The sequence below is a fragment of the Hippocampus bargibanti genome, linkage group LG13 (genome assembly GCF_051943395.1).
Source record: "Hippocampus bargibanti isolate YZ-2025 linkage group LG13, ASM5194339v1, whole genome shotgun sequence".
NCBI classification, from domain to species: domain Eukaryota; kingdom Metazoa; phylum Chordata; class Actinopteri; order Syngnathiformes; family Syngnathidae; genus Hippocampus; species Hippocampus bargibanti.
Window position 1 is genome coordinate 12,860,111 of NC_142746.1, and position 27,382 is coordinate 12,887,492.

General features: G+C 38.5%; 3 protein-coding genes across 4 annotated transcripts; 1 reads left to right on the plus strand and 2 right to left on the minus strand.

Moving 5' to 3' along the window:
- Nucleotides 1–245: 245 nt before the first annotated feature.
- spef1 (sperm flagellar and cilia associated 1) lies at nucleotides 246–6,288 on the plus strand. The gene is made up of 7 exons (XM_089011510.1): nucleotides 246–416; nucleotides 678–789; nucleotides 1,344–1,491; nucleotides 1,557–1,602; nucleotides 2,844–2,928; nucleotides 4,563–4,668; nucleotides 5,009–6,288. The coding sequence occupies exons 1-7, from the start codon at nucleotides 308–310 to the stop codon at nucleotides 5,165–5,167; spliced, it is 765 nt and encodes a 254-aa protein (XP_088867636.1). The 5' UTR covers nucleotides 246–307; the 3' UTR covers nucleotides 5,168–6,288.
- A 2,954-nt stretch (nucleotides 6,289–9,242) lies between these two features.
- Nucleotides 9,243–17,090, minus strand: erlin1 (ER lipid raft associated 1). Its single transcript, XM_089011509.1, has 12 exons — nucleotides 16,992–17,090; nucleotides 15,545–15,668; nucleotides 14,931–15,012; nucleotides 14,678–14,724; nucleotides 14,423–14,484; nucleotides 14,191–14,316; nucleotides 14,029–14,102; nucleotides 13,423–13,481; nucleotides 13,206–13,297; nucleotides 13,008–13,097; nucleotides 12,856–12,935; nucleotides 9,243–10,909 (listed from the first exon to the last, which is right to left on the minus strand). Exons 2-12 carry the CDS (start codon nucleotides 15,652–15,654, stop codon nucleotides 10,736–10,738), a joined length of 996 nt encoding a protein of 331 aa, XP_088867635.1. The 5' UTR covers nucleotides 15,655–15,668; nucleotides 16,992–17,090; the 3' UTR covers nucleotides 9,243–10,735.
- A 163-nt stretch (nucleotides 17,091–17,253) lies between these two features.
- Nucleotides 17,254–26,469, minus strand: LOC148889384 (inhibitor of nuclear factor kappa-B kinase subunit alpha-like). 2 transcript variants are annotated; one of them, XR_016116840.1, is made up of 23 exons: nucleotides 26,214–26,469; nucleotides 25,783–25,896; nucleotides 24,618–24,712; nucleotides 24,428–24,545; nucleotides 24,269–24,338; nucleotides 24,108–24,196; nucleotides 23,917–24,006; nucleotides 23,706–23,830; nucleotides 23,318–23,425; nucleotides 23,091–23,226; nucleotides 22,716–22,916; nucleotides 22,502–22,604; nucleotides 22,251–22,374; nucleotides 21,884–22,035; nucleotides 21,203–21,264; nucleotides 21,010–21,119; nucleotides 20,884–20,933; nucleotides 20,616–20,724; nucleotides 20,386–20,533; nucleotides 20,218–20,261; nucleotides 20,000–20,099; nucleotides 18,476–18,581; nucleotides 17,254–18,246 (listed from the first exon to the last, which is right to left on the minus strand). XR_016116840.1 is itself a non-coding variant. In XM_089011508.1 (22 exons), exons 2-22 carry the CDS (start codon nucleotides 25,885–25,887, stop codon nucleotides 18,178–18,180), a joined length of 2,208 nt encoding a protein of 735 aa, XP_088867634.1. In that variant the 5' UTR covers nucleotides 25,888–25,896; nucleotides 26,214–26,469; the 3' UTR covers nucleotides 17,254–18,177. The 2 variants fall into 2 exon arrangements, 1 of the variants encoding a protein (XP_088867634.1); XM_089011508.1 differs by lacking the exon at nucleotides 18,476–18,581.
- Nucleotides 26,470–27,382: the final 913 nt, after the last annotated feature.

A 27,382-nucleotide genomic window follows, 5' to 3' on the forward strand; every position in this document is an offset into this window, starting at 1 on the left:
ACATGGGTGTTCTTTACAAAAACTTATTTTCAAGAGTTGGGGAAACAAACATATTTAAGTCGCAGTGAGAGGTGCGCTCCTTTGTTGTCTAGTTAATGTGGTGTATTTAATTATAAACGTCGGCAAACCATGCATAAAACACATTGTATCAGTCCAGGACGTAATTTGTACGTCTGTTTACGCAATTGTGCTCTTTCCGCAAGGGCCCCTTCCGGCTTCCACTGCGTTGCTAAGCAACTGATTAACACAACCAAACAAGATCGTCTCGTACTTGAATTCATTAAATATAGAGAAAGGCGAATAGCGAATGGAGCGTGAGCTAGACGAGGAGGAGCTGCAGGACTTGTACGCGTGGATAGATAAAATTCGTCTTTCAAGACCAAAAAGAAACATTGCCAATGACTTTAGCGACGGAGGTACATAAAGCTAGGCTAAAGCTAAAAACAGTCCTCGGACATCAATGTAATGAAAGTCAATGTGGAATCCAACTTTCTGCTTGGACAAAGATAAACTATATTATTTCTTTTAAATAATGATAAATATAAGAAGTGGACTCGAATTTTTAATGTTTACAATGTTAACTTTGTGTTGAGACTACTCATACTGATCGATCAGTTTCAAGCAATTTGTTATATATGTGTCAATATGTCATGAATGTATTGGCTTTCTATCCGCAGTGATGGTGGCAGAGGTCATCAAACATTTCTTCCCAAAGATTATTGATTTGCACAACTACACTCCTGCCAGCTCAACTCAGCAAAAACTCAGCAATTGGAACCTCCTTAACAGGCAAGATACAACATACCGTCCGTGCATGTATATGTTATTTTAAAAACGTTTTGCAGTCAAATGCTCTAGCATAGATCTCAGAATGTTGGTTTCCCAACGCTGCCCAAGATGTGCAACGGTAATTGAGTGTGTATTCTAAACATACTTGACTCTAGAGTTCCTGTGCTGTCTGAGTTTGGCCATGACTGAGAAACAACTTCACAGTTTAAATATTTTTTACAATATAGCTCATAAATACTGTATAGTAAGCCATTCAGATGGAAAATGGGCACAATGGGAATACAGTGTCTCGTGTCGCCCTCCCTACCACTCCCAGTGGGCACATCAAGATATTCAGTGGCTGAACTTCACTAAACTCTCTTCATCTTGCCGTGAGAATCAGTCCAAACACCGTCTTGGACCATTTCAAGTGCACAGGGCCAGCCCCTGAGGGTCCCTGTAGTGTTAATCATCACAACATGCAACGTCGGTATAAATCGCCCTCCATCTGCTGCTTCTTTCCTAATTGCAAACAGATGTGTGTGCGTTGTTCAATGTCACTTTTGCAAACACAGGAAGGTGTTTTCCAAGCTGAACTTCCATGTACCTGAAACGTCGGTGAAGAAGATTATACTGCGATCCGCGGGGGTGATCGAGAGTGTGCTGAGCATCCTTAGGGAGAAGATACAACAGAAGTTGGACTATAAGGCACACCATATTTCAGTAGGTGATGTAAGCCTATGTTGAAATGTATTGTGTGCATCGCTAAATGTCCATTTTCAATGCAGGATTTGGAATACTATGATACCAGAAATGCAGAGAAAACTCTCACAGGTAACATTATCCAGGATGAAACAATTCTTTGATTGTTTTATATAGAAAAGGTGTTATTGTATTCGTTTGATGGGAGTACCTCATTTTAAATGAAAAAATTGTGTTGTTGCCAAAGTTCTGCAGTTTTACAAATTTTCAGCCGTGGCAATTTTAAAATAGCATTTTACTACATTGTGACAATTATTTGAATTTAAATAATGGCCCACCACTAAATATGATCGAGGATTTTCCGCTTGTCCGCTCTACTACCCGCCCCGTAAGTGCATGTCTTCCTGTCCAGATCATCGTGACCACACACACATTTACACCCATGATAAGCAAATGTCGCAACCTTTTGGGCGTCACTTGCTGACACGGCTCTCTTCCAATTCTCGCACCTCATCCGTCCCAGCCAAATAACCTGTGAGGTGACCTCAGACCAGCTCCTCTTTCCTCTCCTCCCCTCCACCCTGCACGCTATCACAGAGAGACACAGAGCACACATCCTTATATCAGCAGATGCCCTTATCACTGACTAAATATCATCATGGCAGAACTTCAAGGCCTTCCCTCCCTTGTTCTGCTTTTCTTCATCGCCTATTAGCGTGTCCAACAACAGCCCACATTTTAACTCATTCACTGCCAGACAATGTGTAAAAATATGTCCACTCCAGTGCCAGGGTTTTTGTCATTTTCACTCAAATTGCAGTACCCACAGAATATTGAGTTTTAAGACTACAAAACATCCAATGCAACATAAGAAACCTTAGACTCTCTTCTTTCATCAGAAAAAATAGTTAATTCCTAAATTATATGGGTCTGGAGATATATCAGAATCAGAATCAGAATCATCTTTATTGCCAAGTATGTAGAACACACAAGGAATTTGTTTCCGGTAGAACACGCTGCACTAGTATCGTTGTCAAAAAAACTGCTAAGTGGCACTATACAGTTCCATTTTGGCTACTGTTGAATATATGAGCTTGAAATGTGGGTGGCTGTCCAAAATACAATGCAATACATACAGTACATAGTGGTTTATATAGCGCTTTAACAACCGCTGAAGCTGGAACAAAGCGCTAACATGAAAAAAAGGAAAATGATGCCCCCTTTTGGAAAAGAAAAAAACATTGTCGGAGACCATGGCCAGCGCTTTATCGGCACCCAGGCATGATTTCAGGATGGCAGTGAATGAGTTAAGAGTTGCCGTGATTGTGGAGGGAGTATCACATTTGTTTTTTTTCCCTTCTCTTTTGCTTCAGAGTTTAGTCAGAGTGAAGCCCGATATCTGTCCGAGATGATCTGTGAGGAGGTGAAACGAGATGACAAATTAAGAATGGAGACAAGGTAACTAAATATAACGTGACGCGGTTCACTGACATCTACCTAATAAAAAAATATATTTTTTATTAAAAAAAAAAACAGGTTCATGAAGATAATTTGAAGCTTCGTTTTCCCATTACTAGAGATTAATAAAGAAAAGGAATGTACAGTGAGACCTCAATTTACGAACTTAATTGGTTCCCAGACAGAGTGTGTAAAGCGAAAAGTGTGTATCTCAAAAAAAAATTCCCATAGGAAATCATTAAAATGGGAATAATCCGTTCCTGGGTTTCCATAAAATATACTTTTCAACTAAATAAGCCTTAAAACTACACACAACATACCTTATTCTATGTATAATAAATATGCTGTTGTATTGTAATGAAAGAAATACACTGCATTGTATCATAAAGTCACTTTATTTACATTTGTGATGGTCATTTATGGCTTGATGAAATGGCGTCGGAGGTCGAAGGTCAAAGGGAATTGCTGTTTGGAAAGAGAGGCGCATTAAATGAGGACTGTAATTAAAGAAATAAACTGTGCTGTAAAATAAAGTTTTATTGACCTTTTTGATGGTCGTTGATGGCTTATGGAAGGAGAGTCACCTTCCATAAGGACTGTTGGTAACTTAACCTCTGGTGCTGTTCGGTCGTGTGCTTCCGCCAAAGATCACTCCGCCAGCCGTGGTGGGTGTGTATTATGAAAATAGTGCTTATTATAAGGTTTAATTTTCATAAATTTGACGTTTGTAAGTTGAGATGTTTGTAAGTTGAGGTCTCACTGTATTTTTATTCTAGGGGTGGAGATAAGAATGTTTCCACCACTTTACAAGAAGTACTGTTTTATAAATAAGAGTTTGGATTATGCAATGTTCATTAATATTAATTTTTATTTATTAACTCATTCATCAACTGCCATTCACAAATTTATTCAGGAATGAAAATATGTCATAGAGTGCCAGTCCCGAATTGGTTTAGGTTTTGTTTTTTCATGATTGAGTGCCGATAAAGCGCTGAACACGGCCTCTGGCAATGTTTTTCCTTTTCCACAAGGGGGCAGCATTCCCTTTTTTCCATGTTAGCGCTTTGTTCCAGCTTCAGTTGTTGTTAAAACGCTATATAAACCACTATGTATGTATTTCATTGTATGTTGGACCATTTCAAGCTCATATAACTCCAGACCCATAAAATTTAGGAATTAACTCTTTATTTTCTGATGAACGAAAAAAGTCACAGGTTTCTAACGCTGTGTTGAATGTTGATGTAGTCCTACAACTCAATATTTTGTGGGTCCTGGAATTCAATTCAATTTCGACAATGACGAAAACCCTGGCACTGTACTGGACACTTTTGCACGTCTGGCAGTGAATGAGTTAATACAACTTTATTTTACGGGTGTTTGTTTTTTTAAGCCAGTAAGATGTAAGAAAGTTCAAAATTTCGTTTCAGTGTAATTGATCAACCGTGGACTATTCAACATTTTCCATTTGACTATTGCAATTGAATTATCTTGTCACAGTTCACGTTTTTAGCTGGAACAATGTCTGACATGATTCATCTTTTTCTCTTTTTTTTTTCGTTTCATCATTTCATTTGAGTGTGAATTTTTGTGTATCTACCTTGGAAAAAAATATTTGGGGGAATTTGATGTTGCAGCAAACTACAACACGTAGCTCAGTTTTACTCCAACATGGACCCAGCTGTGCGGCAAATTCTAAAGGAAAAAGAGCATGCAACCATGGCTTTGAAGGAGACAGTGGAGGTATACACACATTCACACAGACACACAAATACTTCAATTTGGGAAACATATTGCTTGATTTGTCTACCTATTTACATTCTCTGCTGTAAAAAAAGGTCATACAGATATTTTGTAGGCAAGCGTGTGTGTGGGCGGGTGCGCAGTCATATATGTCACAAGCTGTGTCAGCATTAGTTAGTGAGTCAGTTTTACCTCAGCGGATATAACTATCTGTGTGTGACAACATCTGCATGTGAGGCAAGAGGCGACACAAGGACACAAGCGTGCAACACTTCCTCTTTTTTTTCCCTCGCACATTGCTGACTTTCATCCAATGCACTGCCTGTTGTTTTCTGTGTAGATCCTGCAAATGAAGGTGAGCAAGTTAGAGCGCCTGGTACAACTAAAGGACATGCGAATAGATGACCTGAAGCACGATCTGAAGATGTGTACTTGTCTGAAAGGAAAACAAACAGATTCTCAACCCAAAAGCATTTTAAGCACCGAAAAGCTACTATAATTTGCTTATCTTTAATTCATCCCTTACAAAATAATATTTTTTACTCATTCACTGCCATTCACAAATTTATTCGGGAATTGAAAACATGACAAAGAGCATCATTCCCGAATTTGTTTGGGTTTTATTTTTTCATGCTTGGGTGCCGATAAAGCATTGGCCATGATCTCTGGCAATGTTTTCTTTTCCACAAGGGGGTAGCATTTCCCTTTTATCCAAGTTAGTGCTTTGTTCCAGTTTCAGCTGTTGTTCAAGCGCTATATAAACCAATACGCATGTATTACATGGTATTTTGGACCGCCACCCTCATTTCAAGCTCATATAACTCTAGACCCATATAATTTAGGAATTAACTCTTTTTTTCTGATGAAAGAAGAGAGTCTATTGTTTCTAACGCTGTATTGAATGCTTATGTAGTCCTAAAACTCAATATTTTGTGGGTCCTGGAATTTAAGTGACAATGACAAAAACCCTGGCACTGGAGTGGACACATTTTTGCACGTTTGGCAGTGAATGAGTTAAAGAACACTTGAGAAATTTGTAGACTTTAGTCTAAAAGTGTAAAACAGTTAGAGGAAAATCTACTGACTAAATTATCACGAGAACACAAGTTCAATAACTTAGCAGCCAAAATCACCCGAACCTATTTACATTGATTTAAAATATACTGAAAGGGATCCTTCTTTATAATCATGTATTATACTTGTAGTATATATGTATATTGTAGTTAAGATTGAACAAGTCAAGAATATTTAAAAACTAATTATATCATTCTAGAATATCCCTTATGGTACATGCCTTATTCATTCATAAAATGGTGAAAGTGATTTTTCTGTGAGAATTAATAGTGAAATCCAATAATGATTTTTTTTTCTGTCAGGGAAGACTCTAGAAAACACCAGCAACTTTATTTATTGTATCTGTTTATCAGTGAGGGAAATTCACTGTAAATTGTATTTATTTACCTTTACTGTGGTTTCCTAAGACTGTATATTGTATTTAATTGATGCATTTTTATAGTAAGGTCCTCGTTTGTGTAAAATCTGCATGTGATTTTTTTTTAAATATAGCTTCAATCCTCTGTACAGCTTGTACCGTCTGACCAAACCGTGCTCAATAAATTGTCTAACTGCTTAATTTTCCCAATGTTGAGAAATAAGCTGCGAACACAATGACATGCAGTGTTAGGTTTACTCACAAGCACTGTCAGTTCCTCACACTCATCAAAAAGTGCGACAATTTATTTTTAAAGCAACTCCTGTTTCCGTTGGAGTATGAATAGCACATTTTCACTGTTAACAGTTAAGATAAGACTCACATGTGTCTGAATAACGTATTGATGATTCAGCATCGTGATCTGTTCTGGTCTTATGAAAAAGCATTTCCTCATGTTCGAAAGCTGACACAAATACTGAATGTCATTTTGAGGCAGGTTAGCTTGAAGACAGAAACGCAGTCAAGACCAAACCATAAAAGCGTTTCTATCATCGTTTAACATTTCACAAGAAAAACAATATTCTGGATATTTTGCAGATATGAACAAAATAGCTCAGATACTGGCCGTGCCCCATAAGATTTTGTTGCCAGGCAAAATCTGTGCTCCCCTTTGTCAAAGAAAATAAACACACTATACTTCACCAATATCACATACAGTAAAGTCTCGTTATATCGATATTCAAGGGAGTCCGAAAAAATATCGATATAACCGGGACTATCGATATATCCGACCCTGTTTGCATGTAATTTTCTCCGTGCGTGCATAGAAATAGTATCGATATAACCGGGACTATCGATATATCCGATATCGATATAACGAGACTTTACTGTATAATGCTCTTTCATCGGCAAGTGTGAAAATACAAACAATGCGGACTTAATTGTGGTTTATGTGTGCGTAACAGTTCACATATGCTTTTGAGGAATTTCTCACCGATTCCACAATCAAATCACTATTCTGAGAGAGAAAAAACATATCAGTCTACTGCATATACAGTAAAGTCTCGTTATATCGATATTCAAGGGAGTCCAAAAAAATATCGATATAACCGGGACTATCGATATATCCGACCCTGTTTGCATGTAATTTTCTCCGTGCGTGCATAGAAATAGTATCGATATAACCGGGACTATCGATATATCCGATATCGATATAACGAGACTTTACTGTATATATATATATGGCTCGAATGGATTTATGGCCTTTTCTAAGGAAGAAGATGATTTGCAATGCAATTGCTTTGAGTTGGAAGGGTGGTTGAGAACAAATTAAGGCACCACAGTTCTCAAGAAAGAATGCTCTCTAGCAGCCATTTGAGTTGATTTATGTAGAATGAAACTAAAGTAACACGTTAAAAGTCAAAATAAAATGAATCGGCGTAAAATATGACTCGCAAGAAAGAGCCTCTTGTTCAATGACAAAGAGTTGAGTAAGGGGCAGTAAACAGTGAAAGAACAGTAAAAAAAGTGGTTTTCAGAAAGATTGTGTTTCTAGCATGAGTGTGAAACTCCAGCACACAGGATTGGAATGTAAGGGAGAAGTGGGGTCCAGAGCTGCACTGATGACTGAATTACCCTGTCACTCTTTTGAATCGAAGGATCATTCCAGATGCTCATACCAGCAGCCACGCCATCAATGCGGTGGTCTTCAGCAGACAGAGACTTGACCCGACTTCCTGATAGCACCAGACCACCCATTGAGCTGAACATCAACATCAATATTAGTGTTAGTGAAGTTTATTTATCTTGTTCATATGTTTGAACAAAGTCATGAAATCTGGGTCAGACACTCATTATTTTAAAAAACAGGGAGGCAATAAAGGCTGATATTTGTCCTTGTCAGCGACACAACTGGAATCCCATCAACGGCCAGCCACGGTGCCCTTTCCCCTTATAACACGTTTTTTTTTTTAATTCAAAGCAGACATTGCTGATTTCATTCAACATATCTTGTAACTGTGGTATAGCTGTGATGCTTTTATACTGAAAGCGCCTGACAGGATGTGAGACCACGACTGCTAGAGCTAGGCAAATTGTTGCTTGTTAGTAACCGACTTGATCTTGTTTACTGTTTAGCCACACTACGACAATAACAATGCTGGTTTTTATTTCAGGAAGCCTCTACCTCCGTTCTTCTTGGCGTGTATAAACGCCCCGCGCGCCACAAAATGGTTGAATGGGCTTACTAAATGCAGCTGGTAGCGAGCGTCACAATGACTAAGAGGAAGCCATGCCTCACATGCTTACACATGTTGAGTGCTACCTGCATGAACAGCTAACCCTCCTTCGGGACCATGGAGCTGTTAATGCATTTACATTGTAGCTCATGACAAATGAGGAGTGACACTGTGTGTAGGACCAGTCATCCACACGCGGTCACAAGCAACGGTCACGTGTCAAAATCCCATAATTTGTGTCTATTGTTTTTGGTGAAATAAGCATTATAATGTTTGTGATGTCAGTGCTCCTCTTGTTGGAAACTATTGGAACTGCGCTTCTTTTCTGCGAGAGAACGTATGAGACCAAGAAACGTTTTGTCAGCAATGCATCATTTATGTTTATAAATGGCGCATGTTGGAAATTATTTTAGTTATGTTCTATTTCTGCCGTATAGCTCAAGAGTTTAGGATTCAAACCCCAATCCTTTTTAGGGTCGTCAAACATGTCTTTACATTGTTTTTAATCAATATTCTCCAACGTCTATTGTACTCCTTAACATGTACACTTTAAACGTATCTCACCTTTGGTATAACATTAACACACAACTGTAGCTGAATAATTGCTGAAATAATTTTGTCTCACAAAATATACATGGCATTGAATAATTGTACTGTTGTAAATGGCTCCGGTTGTTTCACATTTTGTGGTTTGCTATTTCTTAAAATGTTGACTTTTATTCGACACAAACATACCAAAATAGTTCACATATCTGCAGGAGTATTGAAAATACTTTTATAAAAGCATTGTTGGTCAAGCCAGCTGAGAGACTGATGCCAACTCAAGTTGTCAGGTCGCAATTCAAACAAAGTTGATTCAATTGACCAGTTCAGAATATACAAAGATGAATAATTCAGTCAATCAATGCATGGAGAAGAGAAGTACCAAAATAGGCTTTATTTAAGAACATTGGCAAAACATTTTTTTTTGCATATAAACCCTTTAAAAACAAGGAGAAACAATTTTGGAGAATTTCACAGATTGTACAAATTCTCAACAATAAGAAACAATGAAATCTTGACTGATTTATATCCCCTCATTTGCATGGTTATTTGCAGCCGCCGCAACAGCAAGGGGAGGAAGAGTGCGGCCATTCAGCGGTCACGTAAACATCAGCGCATCTCTCACTTTCTTTCAACACAAGTAGTGGTTTTCTCTCGGCTCACGTCGACACTGCTGTACCACAGTGTGACTGACCACCATTGTTAAACCTGGCTGACTTGCATTTTCCTCAAACAAAGCCAAAAAAGAAGAAAAAGTCAAACGAGCCCCTGCACAAGCGCTATTAATTAACGGTATTTTACCAAAACAAATCAAAATAAAAAAGGATGATAGTGTTATTACAAGCTTTATTTTGTTTGGCAAAGACCGAGACACTGAAGTTTGTACGCAAAATCACAATGTGCGGACTTTCGAGCGGTTGTGTAACCCATCCATCCATCCATTTTCCATCTAGGGTCGCGGGGGCTGCTGGAGCCTATCCCAGCTGTCTTTGGGCACGAGGCAGGGAACACCCTGAATTGGTTGCCAGCCAACCTTTGCGCTAATTTTCTCATGTCACAGCCCCACAACTTTCGTCTGATCGGAGAATAGTAAACTATGGCGCGACCCCACGTTAACTAGAAAGGGATTTGCATTCAGATCCAGTACCACCCGCCGTGAGGAAAAAGTCATTGTGAGCATCTGACAAATTGTAATTTTCCTGAGATATCTCAATAAGTTCTAAACAAAGCGTTGGCAGAAATGAGCAAGCACAACTTTTCATCATCAGCACCAGGCCACAACAAGACTAAGTATCGTATGTCATCGGACTCCCCTAAATAACAGCAGACTAAATAAGAACAGGAAGCTCTTCCGCTGGAACGTAGTTTGAGTTCTCATGAGTATTTTCAAGTCAGTTTTGTTTTAGCAGCTGGCAAATGCCACCGTGCACTGCTAGACCCACAACCAAGTAATGTCCAACTAGACATGAAAGGAATAAAGAAATGAGTCATCTGGCACTGACTGAACATCCCTCAGCGAAAACAGAAAAACAAATCGCCTCTTGTTACTAATTTGTGTCACTTGCTGCATTCCCGTCTAGATAATCATGTCAACAATCACCATCTTTGCATCAAAGGTTAGCCAAAAGCATTTAAAATAAAGTTAAACAAGCAAATTAGAGCGACTACTTGCTGTCACCTTATAGGCAGATACGCTTTCAGCGGGCTTTTCATTCTTATGCTCACTCTCCCGCCCCACCCCTAAAAAGAAAAAAAAAATACAATTCCCTTTCATTACCTTCTTTCTTCTGCATTTGAATCATCTCGAATGCTTCCAAACTCTTTGCTGTTTTAAGACTCAAGGCAAATGGCACTTTTAAGATTTCAGCAAGTCCTGCTCGGGCGACTTGTGGTGACTGTTTTCGGCTTTGGGTGAGCCGAGGTTTCCCTCCACAAACATGTTGGGGATGTCCTGACCAAAGTAGATCTTGCTATTGGTCGCTATGGCCTGGTACTTCATCAACTCCAGGTACTCTGGGGTTAATTTCAGCTGCAAGACAGAGCATATATGATTGTTAAGCCGCATAACCAGAATTTCACTACGGTATGTTCATTTCACATTCTCAGATACCGTGACGGTAAGATAAAGCATCTTAAAGGTGATGTAATGTAAGGAAAGAGATGCCCATTTCACGGTAAAATCAGATTTGCTTTTTTGAATGTTTCTGTGCCGATTACCATTTTGTGTTTGGGAGCCTTTTACTGAGTGAGTTGCGCGTTCTGTAGCCACAAAGGGACATATGTCTTCTTGTGCCGGTCCCAAGCCCGGATAAATACAGAGGGTTGTGTCAGGAAGGGCATCCGACGTAAAAGCTTGGCCAAAACAAACATGCGGATCAAACCTCTAAAGATGGAGGACACTGATTTGCTGTGGCGACCCCTTGAAGGGAAAAGCCGAAAGGAAAAGAAGATAACCAGAATTTCACTAGCGACCAAAGTTCAACTCGTCGTGACCGAAACATTTAAATCACCGATGAATTCAACTAGAGCAGGAACATAACACAAAGAGGAAACATGATAATCATGTGTTTCAATTATCTTATTGTAACATCATTAATGTCTTAATATGGGCAGCACGTTGGACAAGCATGTCTGTTTCACAAGCTTTGGCTTTAATCTCAGCATGTGTGTGCGCGCATTTTCTTCGGGAGATCTGACTTACTCGTGCATTCCTAAAAAAAGGTTATCATTGTTTTTATAATTCTTTTTTATGTCATTTTTTTCTCAGGACATAGCATATGCGAAAGTGCAAGAATTGTAAATGTTTTATCGAGGCGGTTATGTGATATGTGTTGTTTTGATGTACAGAACAGATGATGTTCAATGTACTTAAAGGACAACCGACGCCTCCGGAAAAGTTATGTCCATAATTTGTAAACTCACTTCAAATAACTTCTACTGAGCATATTTTACAAAGATTCCACCGCATATAGCTATATTTTACATTTTAAGACTCACACTGAATATTCAGGAAGTCTTGTTTTCGAGTTGATGACGATCCCCTACGTGACATCACATTTGGAACGCCCCTGACCGAGAAAGCGACACACAATGCATTTTGTAATACTTTGTTTGGTCTGAAAAATTCGTGTTGATGGCGAAATTAGAAGGAAAACACGTAAATAACGCGATGGTGAATCGTTGTGAGTTGCACCAAGACTACTATTTCATACTAGACACAAATTCCCAGCAGACAAATCAGCCCATTTCCAACGGAGCATGGGCGCCATCTTTTGCATTTTCTGGGACACTACATTGCTGTCATTGACGGCTCGAATTGAAATGGGAGGACTCCTTTAATGGATTGCAAACATTTATACTTTCCTCTTCAGAATTTAAATCATATTCATAACTGGATGAGTAACAAGAAAGAAAGCATCTTCTCCGAATCTAAACTCCGTGAGCCCATTGTTTTGTTTCTTAAGCAAGGCAAGAAAACTTGCCGTGACGTCACGAACTGGGGGCGGTACTTTCTGAAAATCCCCAGTTTCGAGCTAATTTGTGGCAGATTTTGGACACTTTAATTCATTTTTATTGGTGTTTTGCATTTGACTAAAAATATCAGCCTGCTTGTTTTGGGTATTTTAGATGGAAAGGTTTTTCTGATGTCAGGAAACCTGTCCTTTAAACCTGTGACCATGTTTTCTATTTTCTAAATGTTTATCAAAAAACATCAATAACAATTTACAAAAAATGGAAGTTTCATTGATTCATTTAGTTAGACTTGAATGACATCTACTTTGTGTTTGACTAATCAATCGACCACAGGGACGGCACAATTTAAGAACTGTTTTACTGATGTTGTTCCCACAGCAGAGGTGTGCCAAAAATAGACAATACTGTCACGCACATACAGGTGTGTGTGTGTGTGTGTGTGTGTGTGTGTGTGTGTGTGTGTGTGTGTGTGTGTGTGTGTGTGTGTGTACTGATTTATACCTGGTTTGCTTCGGCAAACCTGGCAGCTGTGTAGTATTCAGCATCAGCTTTGGCCTTTTCCCTGGCCAGAAAGGCGGCATCTGAATGAGAATATGACACAAAAATCTACCCAATACGACATGGATTGTATGCGATGATGCAAAGCAGCTGACCCTCAATTTCTGAGATCCTCTTCTCTGTCTCTTTTTCCATCACTTTCTGCTGAAACTGGATCTCTGCTACCTGAGCGACTTTTTGAGCCTCTAACACAAAACAAGGTAAAGCACAGCAGGCGGGTTTTGTGGTGAGCAGAATTGGAGAGTGTGCAAATTAAATAACCAGAAAAAAAAAGAAAAAGCAAACACATTTACCGATAATGGCTTTCTTCCTCTCAGTCTCCGCCTCCTTTTCCACCACCTTCTGGGTCTGAGCGGTAATAAGGAGACGCGTCTTCTCTGCTTCCCTACGCACGCACGTAGATGAATACAAATTGACAAATACTTCACATGAGTCATTATGCTCTTGAATTTACTTGGTGGATCACTGGTGAGAAATGAATGATACAGAACAACTTGACGTCACACTCACATGAGTTCAAAGTTCCTCCTGATAGACTCTGGGATCTTTGGCTTGGTTACACGGACCGCCTGTATCCGGTTGAGTTTGAGTGGGAAGACAGAAAAAGGCCTTTGAAACCACCGTCCATTACTTTTGCACATAATGTGATAACTTAGAATTGTTTTTCTAGATCGGTCAAAAATGATTATGGAGTGGAATTGGAATCATAGAACCATGCAGTATCACTGTGAATAATATTGAGAGAAGTTATGCATTCCTTCTATCCATGTCGGTTAATCAACAATGAACAAACTCATCGGAATACCACAATTTGTTCTACACATTAAAATATCCGTTTTCAGCCAACGTGAAGGGTATTGAGCACTTTGTGGTGGTAACATTTCAATTTCAGCATCCAAGTGCCCTCATGCTGGTCAGAGGAGACTTGAATCACATTCCTTTGTCTCATAAACAAACAACGTCACTTCTGAGTAGTGTTTCATTGCAGCAGTATTTTTTTAAGTGCTCCATGAATAAATTACATTTTTGCATGACCGCACGAACAACACAACCGGGCTTTAAATGGCATTTCACTTAAGTAGCCAACTGGCCAAATGACAATTACACAAAATGTACCTGGATGGTAAGTCCAGGGGCCATCACATTAAGATCTTTCTGCAAGGCAGTCTTCAGGTTTTCATCAATGATATCTAAAAAAAATCAAAAACGCCATAGTTTTCTAAATTGCACATGACATGAGACATCCCCGTTTATTTCAACATGTACAAAGAGACAAACCAAAGAGGTCAATGTAGACCTCCTGGAGTGTGTGCACACTGCAAAACTGGTTTAATTCATGGTGAATCTTGTTGAAAATGAGAGTTTTGTCATAGTCGGCCGTGTAGTTCCTCACTATGTCCACCACTGGAAACACACCAGAAAGACAAACAATGACACTATTGTGACACCAGGCGGCTGACAAAAATTGTATGTGGAAAGAAAAGCAACTATTGCAATTGACATTTTGTACCTGCTGAGGAGACAAGCATGTTGACAACCTCGATTCTGTCAAAATAGATCATCACTCCGCCACTGTCAAGGAGATACAAAAAGTGTTAATGTCTCCGAACAACAAAATGAGGACTTTGACAAGCAAGCAAATTATGATTGAAATACTTTTTATTTTATTCTTGTACGTCTTCCACATTACTAGGCATTCTTTTTTTTAGACACATCCATGTTATTGAGGAAAAAAAAAGCAAAATACTAATAAAAATCTGTGTACCTTGTTCCGCATGGTACATTCTTGATCTCATCAGTCTGAAGTGTAGTCTGAGAAACACAAAAATAACAAGCGTAGCTCAGAAAATTGCAACAATTAAAATATGTTCAGCACTTTATTTTTGACGTAACATTAAGATGAGGAGACAACCCTTTGAAAGTGCAATTTATAGGTTCCTGTTATGTTTGTATGTGTTGAAATACAATGTCAACTTGAACTTCCACATTCTTGTGAGAATGATGCTAGAAGAGATTACCTGGACTGATCTGTAGGTGGTAATGAAAGGCAGCATTATATGATATCCAGGGCCATTGGGACCAGTTAGCAAAGCTCCACCCCTAAAAAGAGATTCAAAAAAAGAGAGAGACTTCTGGAATGATTTCATAATAGCTGAATTATACGTTGATTACAGTGCAGGAGGATGGAGAAAGGGAAACAACCCGGAGGGCACAAACTTAGGGAATAAGTTCACACTGCATGTCTTATAATAGAAATTCTTCAGTAGAACTGAATCTTATATGTAACGACAGTTTCTTTGCAAATACATTTTTCGATTTTACTCCAACTATCATCATAAATCCTTCTTTGATTAACCTTTAGGTAAGTTTATTTCCCATTCAAATGTTGTCAAGTACCTATAACAAAATGAACCCCAGACTTAAAAACTCAGACAAACACTCACAAGCTTAAGACACCTGATTGACTTGCAACAAAATGGCAGAGGTTTGTTGACAAGCTACTCTGGACGGCTATGCTCTAATAACATGAGCATTTTTTAATTAAACCGCTTCCTAGTCTTTAATAAACACTATTTACCTTCGGCTTATTTTATGTTTTAGTCTGGAAATAAAGATTTGGTGTTAACAATACCTGTAGTAGACAGCAAGGTGGCCTTCCTCTATTTTGTGAATGGAGGAATGGAGCAGGACAGCCGTGACCCCTGCTATTGCTGCAAACACAGCCCCAACATGCGGCATCATCCTCAGACTCTCACCTGCAGACAGACGCCCATTCTTTAAACATTCTAAAATGTTTTCATAGGTTTAGTAAACAACAGTTAATTTTCTCCCCTTTCATCGCAAGTAATTAAAACAAGTGCATCCAAACAGGATTGGAGTGAAATAAAAGGTATTTGCAACAATTTACCTAATGAGCAAAATACAATAGGCGGTTCATGTTTTATTGTATCTACTGTTGTCTTTGACATACTTTTTAGTTTGCACATCAGTATTTGACGGTTCTGCGCTAAATGTAATTGGTGATCCTAGTCGTCTTTTGGCCATTTAGGTTTTTGACTCTTTCTTCACCTCAATCCGATAGTGACTGCCTTCACATCAGCTCCTATTTTGTTGTTTCTACTTATTCTTTTTCTTTTCTCTTTCCTTCATAATTTAAGACAAATAAAGGCTATCCCCTCTCATCCCTACAAGTGTTTCAGCCTTTGTGTTCAGCTAAAAATACCTAGATTTCACACTGTGCAAGTACATTTACAGAGATGTTTCAAATGTAAAATGTGGCGTACAGTGTACTTCAATAAATGTTGTGAAACGCTGGTCGACTGCTTGTCATTGATTTGTATTCCACTGTATTTATTCTCTCTACCGTTGACTCTTTTTTTGTTTTGCCTTATGGGAATTCACGATGTTTCACGCGTATGAAAAAGGATGGTACACCTCAAGGGGTTTATCCAAATGGGAAAATGTTATGCATTCCACATTATCTCACAACCCCATTGTTTCATGGTTCAGGAGTGACATTCAGCTATCCACATCGAATAGAAAAATAATGCTCATTACATTTCAATAATTATAAATCCAAAGTCTTGTCATTTGGGGCTACAGGTCGCACAAATTCCGTCGTTATAACAGTTTGATTGTTTAAAATGCAAATAAAACACCCTTGTTAATAATGACCACATTCACGTTTTCGGCAATTTACGTTATTCGCCAGGGTTAGAACATGCACACAACTGTCGCGACGTTTCGTTTTACAGTGACAGGTGACAATAACTATATAGCTAACATGCATTAGCACACAGTTTGTCATATAGATAGAATGAGTTCCGCTGAACTATCATCAACTAAAAGCGTTTTTGTGACAATAAAGACACTTAAAACACAACGGACGCATAGCTGACAGCCAGACGACGCTTGATAGCCAGTTAGCTGCGTAGCTATGGCTCACGACCGGGGGCGGATTGATAAGGTCCACTCGCAATGGAGCAATACGTAACCCCGTTTTGGAATAAAGCTCCCTAAAACATGTAACAAAGTGCAAAGTCCGAGTTGAATAACAAATTGTAGTAAATTGAAATTACCAATATCGCGAACAATCACCTCTCCTGGTGTGCATTCAAGGGCTGAACCGCCTCCCAGTTTTTGTGATAGTAGTCGTTATAGCGCCGCATTCACGGACTGTCGGGATTATTGCTCACTTCAATAAGGAAAATGTGTCGTTTTCATACTTTTTACACAAAATTAACATGCGAGAATTGTCGCTACCATGGTATCACCATCCCAACAAACTTTTAAAAGCAGCACTTCAGAAGGCCAACATACTCATCAAAAGTGGAACATACGTTTTGTAAATATCAATAACATAAAAGTGTATTTTACATTAAATAAATACAAATTGTACACCAAAAAACTAATATACATCTAAACAGAGGAAAAAAAGAATTCACCTCATGTAGTGCAAGTGGCGGGGTGGCAATCTAGGGAAAATCTTAATTTTGCCATCGACCGCCCCCTCTTGAAGATTATCTTTCGGCACATCGCGAATAAAGTTTGTTTTGGGGAATGATGCCGCGTCGTCCCAAAAATTCAATGCATGACAGATTTGGAGACAGAAAACCGATTTCATTTAAGTTAGCTTTCAAACAGTGCTTTTATGGATACACTTAAGCAACAGTTATTGTTTTATTGTTTGATTCAAAGGGTTACCGAACCAAACTGCGCCTTGAACCTGGTGGGGAGTACGCCTGGTTTACATTTCTGTAGTTTAGGTTTTGGATTTCAGTTGAGGCTCTCTTCTGTTTGCATTTTCTTTCTATGCTTGATCCACATTCCCTTTCTCATGCGTGTTAATTCAGTGAAGACTCTAAACTGTCCGTAGTGCTTTTAAATATGATCAAAGAATTTTATTTCAATGACATTATGTCCTGAAGTGCAGAAAACACAATTGTTTCAAATTTTAAAAAGCAAAAAAACATATATATTTAATCTTCTTGCATAGTTTCCTTATTATAGCTGTAAATTCTGCATTGAAAACTGTACACTGTGCAAGTGGATTTGGCGCATATAGGCATTGAAGACATCATAATCTCAGTTTCTTGGCAATACTGCTCATTTTCACTATCTAAATAAAATGTATCTTCCAAGACACACACAACAAAAATATATAATGCGGACCATTGCATTCAGACTTTAACATAAAGTCTGTGTTCAATACATCATTCCGTGTAAGAATAATATTTTAAAAATCCTGGCAGCCCTATCATTGACTTATTGAGGTTTTGGTGGGATTTGGTTGGGTTTCGCTGCGCCATTTGGGATCCAACTCCAGTCTTGATCCTGAAGAGAGAAAAACAAGCCTAAATATGTTATTACGCAAGGAAATGAACTGCTGCAATCTTGTTTGGCGGGTAAATTGGGGAAGTTGTTCCTTATAAATGTGATTCCAAAATCTTCACCAACTTTATATTTTAGTGTACATGTTGTAAAAAGGTCGGCTGATAAAATGCAGTGAACAAAGAGGTAAATGATACTCGAATTGAGAGAATTAAAGGAGAAAACACGCTACCTCGTGGCAGAAATGTGCACGTTTAATTCTTCATCATTTTATGTATTTTTTTTTTTCATGCAGATTCCCAAACTGGATGTGGTGCCTTGAGAGATCGTCCAGTGTACTGCAAGACATTGATCACTTTCCACAAAATGTGTAATTGGTTGTTGGTTTCAATTTCATTTTATAAAATTCATTCCGACAGTGGCCGCATTAAGAACATGGAAAGGGTTGATAGTTCTACACTGTGTTTACATTCAATGTGATTCATTAGCAACATGCAAACAAAGTATCCATATTTACAAGTTACCCCTAAAATATAGGCTGTGGCTGAAGGTGGTGAGATCATGGGGAAATCAAGAACTCAAGAAAAGTACAGTGGTATCACATTTGATTTAAAGGACAACCAACGTCTCCGGACAAGTTGTGTCCATAATTTGTAAAATGGCTTCGAATGAATTCTACTGAGCGTATTTTAGATAGAAGATTCCACCGCATATAGCTATATTTTACGTTTTAAGACTCGTGCTGAATATTCAGGAAGTCTTGTTTTTGAGTTGGTGACGAGACCGTCGTGACGTCACTAAAGGAACGCCCCTGACCGAAAAAAAAAGACACATTGTAGCAGTCCTTCCATCACGTCAATGTATTTTGCTGTACTTGTTTGGTCTGACAACCTCGTGTTGCATCCAAAAGTCGCCAGAAGAGGGTGGCCAAGCTCCATATAAGGAATTTATCAGCCTGTGGAAACAGAGGTGGCCACAGAAGGTCGCCATTTTGTGCCTCTTTTTTGGGTGAGACAGTTCCCCCCAATGTTGCCTCAAAATGGCATGAAATAATTTTTTTAATCGATTGCAAACATGTATGCTTTCCTCTTCAGAACTATTTGAATCATATTCATAACTGGATGTGTAACAAGAAAGCATATTCTCCGAATCTGAAGCCATTGTTTTGATTCTTCAGCAATGCAAGACGTCTTGGCGTGACGTCAAGAACTGGGGGTGGGACTTTCTGAAAATGCCCAATTCGCAGCTCAATTTTTTGCAGATTTTGGACACTTTAAGTCATTTTTATTGGTGTTTTGCATTTGAATAAAAATATCATACTGCGTGTTTTGGGTATTTTAGATGCTATAAAACGTTTTTCTGATGTCAGTTAAAAAACAAAAAAGTGACGTCGGTTGTCCTTTAAATGTATATACACGTATCTTGAAAAATGTATGCTGTTATTGAAATCATTGAGGCGCAGACACGGTTGATCTGTCATGTGACAATGACACGTTTAGTTGATGTATCTAAATGACAAGAGAGGAGAGTAAATCACATTTTACCAAAAATTTGGCCCTTCTCGCTCCTCTTTTTCTACTCAGTTTAGGAGCTCATAGAAAGAGCAAAGATCACAACTCAAAACACTACTCTGAATAAATAACTTGACGGACTGCATAGTGTCACGTGGGAGGGCTTGCAAAGAATGCAATTGGTAATGTTTGCACATTTCCAACAATATTCACCAGAAGAAAGAAAGAAACACTGTATCACATACCGTTATACTTTGCTCCCTTTCATGGCTTGCATCTTGCAGCAAAGACGTGAGCTTCCTTAGATAACGGCAGTTTTCATCCAGTAACTCAGAAACTGTTTCACTGAATCCAAAAAAAAAAAAAAAAAAAATTTACTTGGAAAAAAAATATCTTGAGTTTGTACCAAATCATCATTTCGACTTATTTGGCAATACAAAGCTATGTCATTCAAAAATATTACCTTTCACTGGATGGCTGAACACAAATCTGTGAATTGCCCTGAGCCTTAAGAGACAAACACATCAGGTTTCAACTACAGCATTACTAGTTTTTAGTCTTTCTTCAACCTCCTAAATATCATAGCTACTTACTATTATTTTTCAACACTTTGCTTATGACTATTACTCACACAGGCAATCTTAAGAAGGTACCAGAACTCTTTCTGCCGCTTTGTTTGCATCTGAATTACGGCTGCCTCTGCCGCTTTTATGCTCTCAACTGCCTTTTCCAGCTTTGGGAACAAATCAACGATGCGCTGCTTGCACACCAGAATTGTACTGCCGAGTGAGATGCGTGTGGATTAAGGAGAATGATAAAACATACGTGCTGTACTTTGCTTTTTGTTTGTGAATGAATTACCTCAAGTGAGTGTACAAATCTTTTAGCACTCTATCTTGGTTCTGTACCATTTGTAGTATGGCCTTCACCATGCTCGAGCTATCACTGTAGCCATGTGGAGGGTCGGGGCCTGTACAAACAAACAAATACATTTGATTTTCACAAATAGTGGCTGGGACAGCATTTATTCATCCACCTTTCTAAACAATTAAAGAAAATTAAGGGAAATATTACTGATGTAAAATGCATACACATCTTTATAATAATAAATGTGAAGATCTTCACGAACTTTTGCATTTCGCTTTTAGTTGCTTGTAGAGTTCGACAGCTTTTCCTTCACTGTGAAAAAGTCCATTAAATTATTGGACATGGCACAACACTGATATGCGCTTTACATTATGACAAATGTACTCACAGTTGTTCCATTAAGTCTCCTTGTCTTCTCAAAAATGGACTACGCTGCAATTCCACAATTTCAGAATAAAGCGCAACTATCTCTTCATCCAGATATCCCACATCAGCGACCTGCAGCAGAAAATATTTGTGAAATGTGTGAAGTCTGAAACGGAAGTAGAGAATGTCAGCAATTATGACATTTTGTCGTATACCTTCATAAAGCCATCGGCCATTGCTTTGTTTTCATGCCACGTCCTAAGCATTTTCTCTGAAGCTTTGCATAAATATACAAAAGCAGACAATTTGCTGAAGCAAAAAAAATTAAAGACAGTGAATATAAAAAGTCAAAACACCCTTATCCAAGTCCAAGCTTTTTGTGATAAGAAAAGGTGCGTATTCTCTTTTAAGTCTGATGTTGCCCGCATTAAAAATGAAGCAATCAATTCCAATTCCAATTAGAAGTCAGGACACAACCACCACCACCACTATTAAAAGTGGGCCGGATTAATCCCAAATGAAATTCAACCGTTTGAATATACTTACAGAGACCTTTTTATTTGTACTTGTTTGAATATACTTACAGAGACCTTTTTATTTGTACTTTCTCACAAAGGTCTGAAGGGTTGGTGCTATTACCGGTACTAACTGTTTATAATTACATCTGTAGATAAATTTAATAAAAATCTAAAAATCCCAAAGATGGCAACATCATTCTTCACAGTAGGAATTGTGTTGTTTTTGTGATGGACACCATTGTGTTGAGCTTTTGGAATTCTGCTTTTTTTTTAAGACAAAAACATGGCATTTGTACAGGGGTGTGTAGACTTTCTCTATCAACCATATGTACACGGATAGATCAATGAATGAAACGGCACCAAAGGAAGTAGACTCACAGATGCCTGTGTGTCTCTGCTTGGTGTATTGCTCCAAGTCATGCTGGATGCTGGTTTTGAAGAAAGACAGTTTGGCTTGCAGCTGCTGTGACTGTGAGAAGAGGAGGTTCTTGTAGCGTGTTAAATTGGTGTTGTAACGCAGCAGACTCAACCTAGGTACAAACAAACCAAGGAACATGTTTTAAGGCTGCCCTTCCTTCGGCACAATGAAATCTAGTACATGAAGTGGAATCGCTGTTCTTCCTATTATTTCCTTTGAGGAAGCTTATTAGGACGTGGATTCATCTATTTATTATTTGCTGTTACCCCAACCATTTACCACGATTATGAAGGCGCAATCAATGTGCAATTCTATAACTTGACTTACATAGCAGCTCTTTGTCCCTGGTACAGCCGAGTGTAGTCTTCTTTTAATCCACAAATGTAGCTGACCGCTTCCCCCCATACCTTCCTCAATGCAGCCAGCGGGAGCTGCGTCTTCGTCTCTCTAACTATGAAAACAAACGTGTTCCCAGCACTTCAAAATGACTTATTTTTCCCACATCCAACAATTTAATTACAATTGAAGAAAGAGGAAAGAGGAATATTTAGATACTGTTTTAAAGCGAAAATTCTTACCTATAAAGTTGACACTCTCAGGCAGAGGTCTGGCAGTCAGGGGTCCTGAGTACTTGGATAGGCTCTTATCAAACAGAAAGACAATGAAGGTGTCCCAGCCTCTCTGATACAACACAACAACAAAAGTTAAGGTACACAGTGCAGCAGTATTGTCACCAGTTAGGAAAGAGAGGGTGCCAGAAGGTGATTTAATGCAATTTATTTTGACACGTACCAAACCATCCGGCAGACAGTGCGCAGGAGGTCTGCGTGGATCGAGGGACATTCCAGTCTCTAACAGTAGCTCTTGATTCAGAGGGGGGATGTGTGTTTGTGTATGTGTCTCCAGACGAAGCTGCAAGGAGTGTAAACTCTCTTCAGCCTCCAGGTTCAAAGAGTGCAGCTGGGCCGACGTCATATCCAAAACATGGATCACCTAAGCGCCATGTCTGGGAATTATTATCTTTATAAAGGCAAATTGATGACATCGAGATTGAGCAGGTGAATTTAAAGGTCATTGCCCAAGAATGTGTAGGTAGTGCAAAAATCAATGTATGACAAAAAACATAAATATATGTCATAAATAGAGTGAAGCTTTATAATTATTGACCTTCATGTTGAGAATATTTTGGAGAGTTCTGTAACAGTTTGCCTTATTCGAAACCGGATCCAACCCTCCGCCGCGTGCTGCTGGGTCCCATAGTAACAACATCTGCAGTAAATTCTCTACTGGCGCCAGCAACGGCCTTAACACAAACATGTACAAATATTTGAAATTAGCATCACATTAGGTAGTTGATTTACAGCATAACCATTGCTTGCCACTTTTGTCTCTACCTGCTCAGGTTATTGGGATATGGAAGATGTGTTGAAAATCTAACTTCTCCGTTCATGTCCTCGACCGCCGTGATGTCTTTGGCACCTTTATTCTTTACTTGGCTTGTCCTATTTCAAAGACACAAATATTACAAAAACACCAAACATCGTAAACATTCATCACAATATTTTCAAGCTGGGGTCTTCTGTCATTTACAAAGTCACATTGATTTGCAGAAAAATGTTTTTTTTTAAGTCAATCATGCTTTTTGGTTTTGTAATTTTTTTCACTGCTAAGAGAGCAGGAGAGAGAGAGAGAGAGAGAGAGAGAGAGAGAGAGAGAGAGAGAGAGAGAGAGAGAGAGAGAGAGAGAGAGAGAATATAATTACAAATCACATGTCAAATGTACCACTGTACGGGCTGCATATGGTGTAGAAACGGGCGAAAGCCACAGGTGCACTCAAAAATCACTGTTCCGAAACTCCAATAGTCCACAGTTATCGTGTAAGGTTTACTCTCAAACAGCTCTGGAGCCTGGAACACATGATATAGCACTTCATAAATGGATTTGATAGAAAAAGAAAAAAAACCACAACGAAATATACATTTTTTTTACTCACAAGATATTGGAGAGTTCCGACGAATGATGTACAGACACTGCCTTGGTCGAGATCCTTTGCGTAACCAAGATCTATAATTTTATGGACAAGCTGGAGGAAAATGAAAGTGAGAATCTGTCCAAGTGACCCAGTATACCATTAATTTAAAGATTACAGGCGGCACTTTGTAAACATGCAAGATTGTGTTTTACCTTGCCACTGATCTCTTGCAGAACTATATTCTCTGGCTTTAAGTCTCTGTGTATAATTTTATTTTGATGAAGGTACTCTATACCGCATCCTGTCCCAAAAAATTTAATGCATGAAAGTATGTCATCACATAGAGCTTTTACAGCAAAAAAAGAAGTTTTACCAATGTCACGGAGCAGGGCAAGCACTTCACTTTCTTTCAAACCACAACAATTTTCTGGTTTACTGAGAACCTAAAAATGTTTTAAGGAAATATACATATGCAGTGGCAATTCAACATTTAAAACCTTGATTAAAACACTTGATAACAGTTCATAACTACTTTGCGTAAGTCTCCTCCAGAGCAGTACTCCATAGCTAGCAGCGGTAGGTCATTCCGAGCAATCAAGCTCAATTCTTCTGGAACTTCACTGGCCTGAACAATATTCACATGGTTCAACCTGAAGTGGATGAAGACCACAGTGAAAATCAATGTTTTTCTTGCATTACCGAAGTTGATTATCCATATTCACTTCTTCATGATTTGGATCTCTCTTCCCCAGCGTTCCTTGTTCTTGGAGCTCAGTTCAAGACGGCAGATTTTTACAGCTAACTTCTCCCCCGACTTCTGCTCAGCACAAAAAAATAATAACACATTACTTCCAAGCAAAAATAAAGATGCATAATGTGACAAAATGACAGACATACCCAATATTGTTGATTAGAAGAAGTTATAAATATGAAATTTAATGACAGATGTTCAGCCTTTTCTGACCTTCACTACTTTGGTTGACATTGTGTTGATTATTAGCAACATTATACAGCTACCAATATTTTAGTAAATTATTATCATTATTATTATTATTATTATTATTATTATTATTATTATTATTATTATTATCAGGCAGATAATAATTTCACATGACAAGATACATTTAAAGACCCACTAACATACGTCAACTGTGTGATATGTTTGCAGGTGACGTGACTGAGAGAGCCTCTGTATGAATGAGCCTAGTCAATAGACTGCTGTGAAAGCTTCCACAATTCACATTCAAATATCAAAGAATAAACCAGTGTATGCTTAAATAGAATCATATCAACATCTGAAGTGGTTCTTGTTCTTGGAAACTGCGAGAAAAAAATCTCAAGTCAATGAAAAGTACTATTTCTTCTAGACCAGCAACCATCATAGTCAGAGCAATTTGCAATCTGGCAGAGTCTGGCAGAGAATGGTCACTGCAACATCACTTGTCTTGCATTTTGATATTTATCTGTCTAAATGATTGATGATAATCCTTTTGAAAAATCATTAATGTGATCCATTTGTAAAATGAATTAATGTACGTAATCCATTTTTAATAATAACATCTGGGAGCTGCTAGAGATTCAAATTAATATTGTTCAGTGACCAATTGTAGGCGGAGTCACTTGTATTTCAAATCACCACTGTATTATTTCAGGTAATTAAAGCAAATTTGTTATAAATTGAACTTTTAGCCATTTAGGTATATTAATCAGTAACAAAATAGTATCTCCCAGTTTCCAAATTTCAAGCAGCTATGAAAACTGTAAGAACGATAGAATAATGGCTGGAATTGAGCCCAACTCCTCATGTCCAATAGCAATTGGGTTCATGGTGTTTGTGATGCTCATTCATATTCTGTTGTGAAGTGTAATTTGGATTAGAGGATTTACATGATTCTGGTACAGGTAGACATGCCCGAAGCCTCCCATCCCCAGTCTCTCCTTCATCTCCCATGGTCCACACAGCTGGTTCTGTTTGATTGAAACTCGCTCCATTGTCACCAGCTGAAGACACAATAATTGTGCGTTGCAGGGATAGTCGTTTACAAAAAAAAAAAAAAAAAAAACACGACGCAAATACTGTTTATAATAAAAGCAATAGTACCCCAAATACTGTTGCACATTCTTTCGGTCGTGCAGTCACTGACATGGTGTCCAACGTGTTTTTGCTAAGATTTTTTAATGTATTTTGCTAGGCGCTGCTAACACACCCACTTATAAGCAGGTAGATATTGTACTACAAAACTGACTGCCAGCAAACAAGAAGATGACATAATCTGTAGAAAAACTTCAATTTGCAAAAGCGGTACAATTTCGCTTACCTATCGAAGTGCTCAGCTCGAGTTATGCCATGGTTTAAGTCAAGAGCTAAACAAGTTTTATCAGCCTTCCAAGTTAGCTAACTATTAATGACGGACCTCTAAAGACCTCTAATGCCACTGTTTACGGCTTGAAGTAACAAAACCGTCAGCTTCCCCCGGCGCTTGTCATTGGAGATATTTGTGGTTTATTTTGTCGGTGAGTGTAAATGTATCCAAAAGTGAGTTCTAAACAAAGTGAAAGTATGTCAACACTGGAAATAACATCTGCGCATGCGTGAAAGGGTCGCCTCGCAAAACTGAGAAATTAAAGTTCGTCGTTGGAGGCTAAAACTAGTAAACTAATGGGCTTGGATTAACCTTTTTTTATGCAGGAATGTCTTGAAAACATTTGAAAAATCTGTTACCACTTCTGCACCACAAATGGTCTCGTTCAAACTGGTAAAGCTTTAGATTTGGGCTGCAGATGGCGCCATATACTCATCTTTAGTTATACGTATTTCGTTGCATTTGTTTTTGAACGTTTCCCTGCGCGGTTCATTTTTACATTGGCACTTTTTTTTAAATCGTCCACCCTCCAACCACACATCCATTATATTCTGAACTGCACGGCACATTATTGCAGGCCACTTTACACACTGTCTACTTGTCCTGCTGAAATATGTAGCTGTGCTCTTTCATAAAAACACATAGATGTTACAAGATAGGGTCAAAGGCTTGTCAAAAAAGGAAAATAGTACCAGAAATCTAATGAATCTATTTTATGCAGAGGTGATACATTTTGATGGGAAGACACGTTTTATTTTTCACAGGGTTAGGACGAGGGGGTAAGTTTTAGGGTTAAATTATGGTTTGGAGGTTAGGGATTACAGTAATTAGGGTTAAGGTTAGTTAGTTAGGTTAGTGTTTTGAAGGATAGGGATAAAATGTTAAGGTTTAGGGTTTGGATGAGATTGTTTGGTTTGGAGTGGAAGGGGAGGGTTAGGGTTGGTGAAAGTGTTAGTGTTGGGTCAACATTAGAGGGTTGGGGTTAGTTTTATTGTTAGGGTTTAGCGTCAGCTAAATTGTACAGATTCTGAGGCCTCCAGGATGAGTAACGTCACGTGTGATCATGCCAAGGAGGAAATCACCTTGCATTTTAAAACAAAACAATAGGTGAGACTGCATGTAAC

Excerpts from the sequence above, each read along its gene's own strand:
- LOC148889384 (XM_089011508.1), bottom strand. The coding sequence starts at position 25,887 with ATGGAGCGAGTTTCAATCAAACAGAACCAGCTGTGTGGACCATGGGAG. Across the intron at positions 23,831-23,916 it reads TCGGAACTCTCCAATATCTT|GCTCCAGAGCTGTTTGAGAG; the intron begins GTGAGTAAAAAA and ends CATGTGTTCCAG. Across the intron at positions 23,426-23,705 it reads CATATGCAGCCCGTACAGTG|GACAAGCCAAGTAAAGAATA; the intron begins GTACATTTGACA and ends TCTTTGAAATAG.
- spef1 (XM_089011510.1), top strand. The coding sequence starts at position 308 with ATGGAGCGTGAGCTAGACGAGGAGGAGCTGCAGGACTTGTACGCGTGG. Across the intron at positions 417-677 it reads CAATGACTTTAGCGACGGAG|TGATGGTGGCAGAGGTCATC; the intron begins GTACATAAAGCT and ends TTCTATCCGCAG. Across the intron at positions 2,929-4,562 it reads AAATTAAGAATGGAGACAAG|CAAACTACAACACGTAGCTC; the intron begins GTAACTAAATAT and ends TTGATGTTGCAG.
- erlin1 (XM_089011509.1), bottom strand. The coding sequence starts at position 15,654 with ATGATGCCGCATGTTGGGGCTGTGTTTGCAGCAATAGCAGGGGTCACG. Across the intron at positions 15,013-15,544 it reads CACCTTGCTGTCTACTACAG|GGGTGGAGCTTTGCTAACTG; the intron begins GTATTGTTAACA and ends ATCTCTTTTTAG. Across the intron at positions 13,298-13,422 it reads AGGAGGAACTTTGAACTCAT|GGAAGCAGAGAAGACGCGTC; the intron begins GTGAGTGTGACG and ends GTGCGTGCGTAG.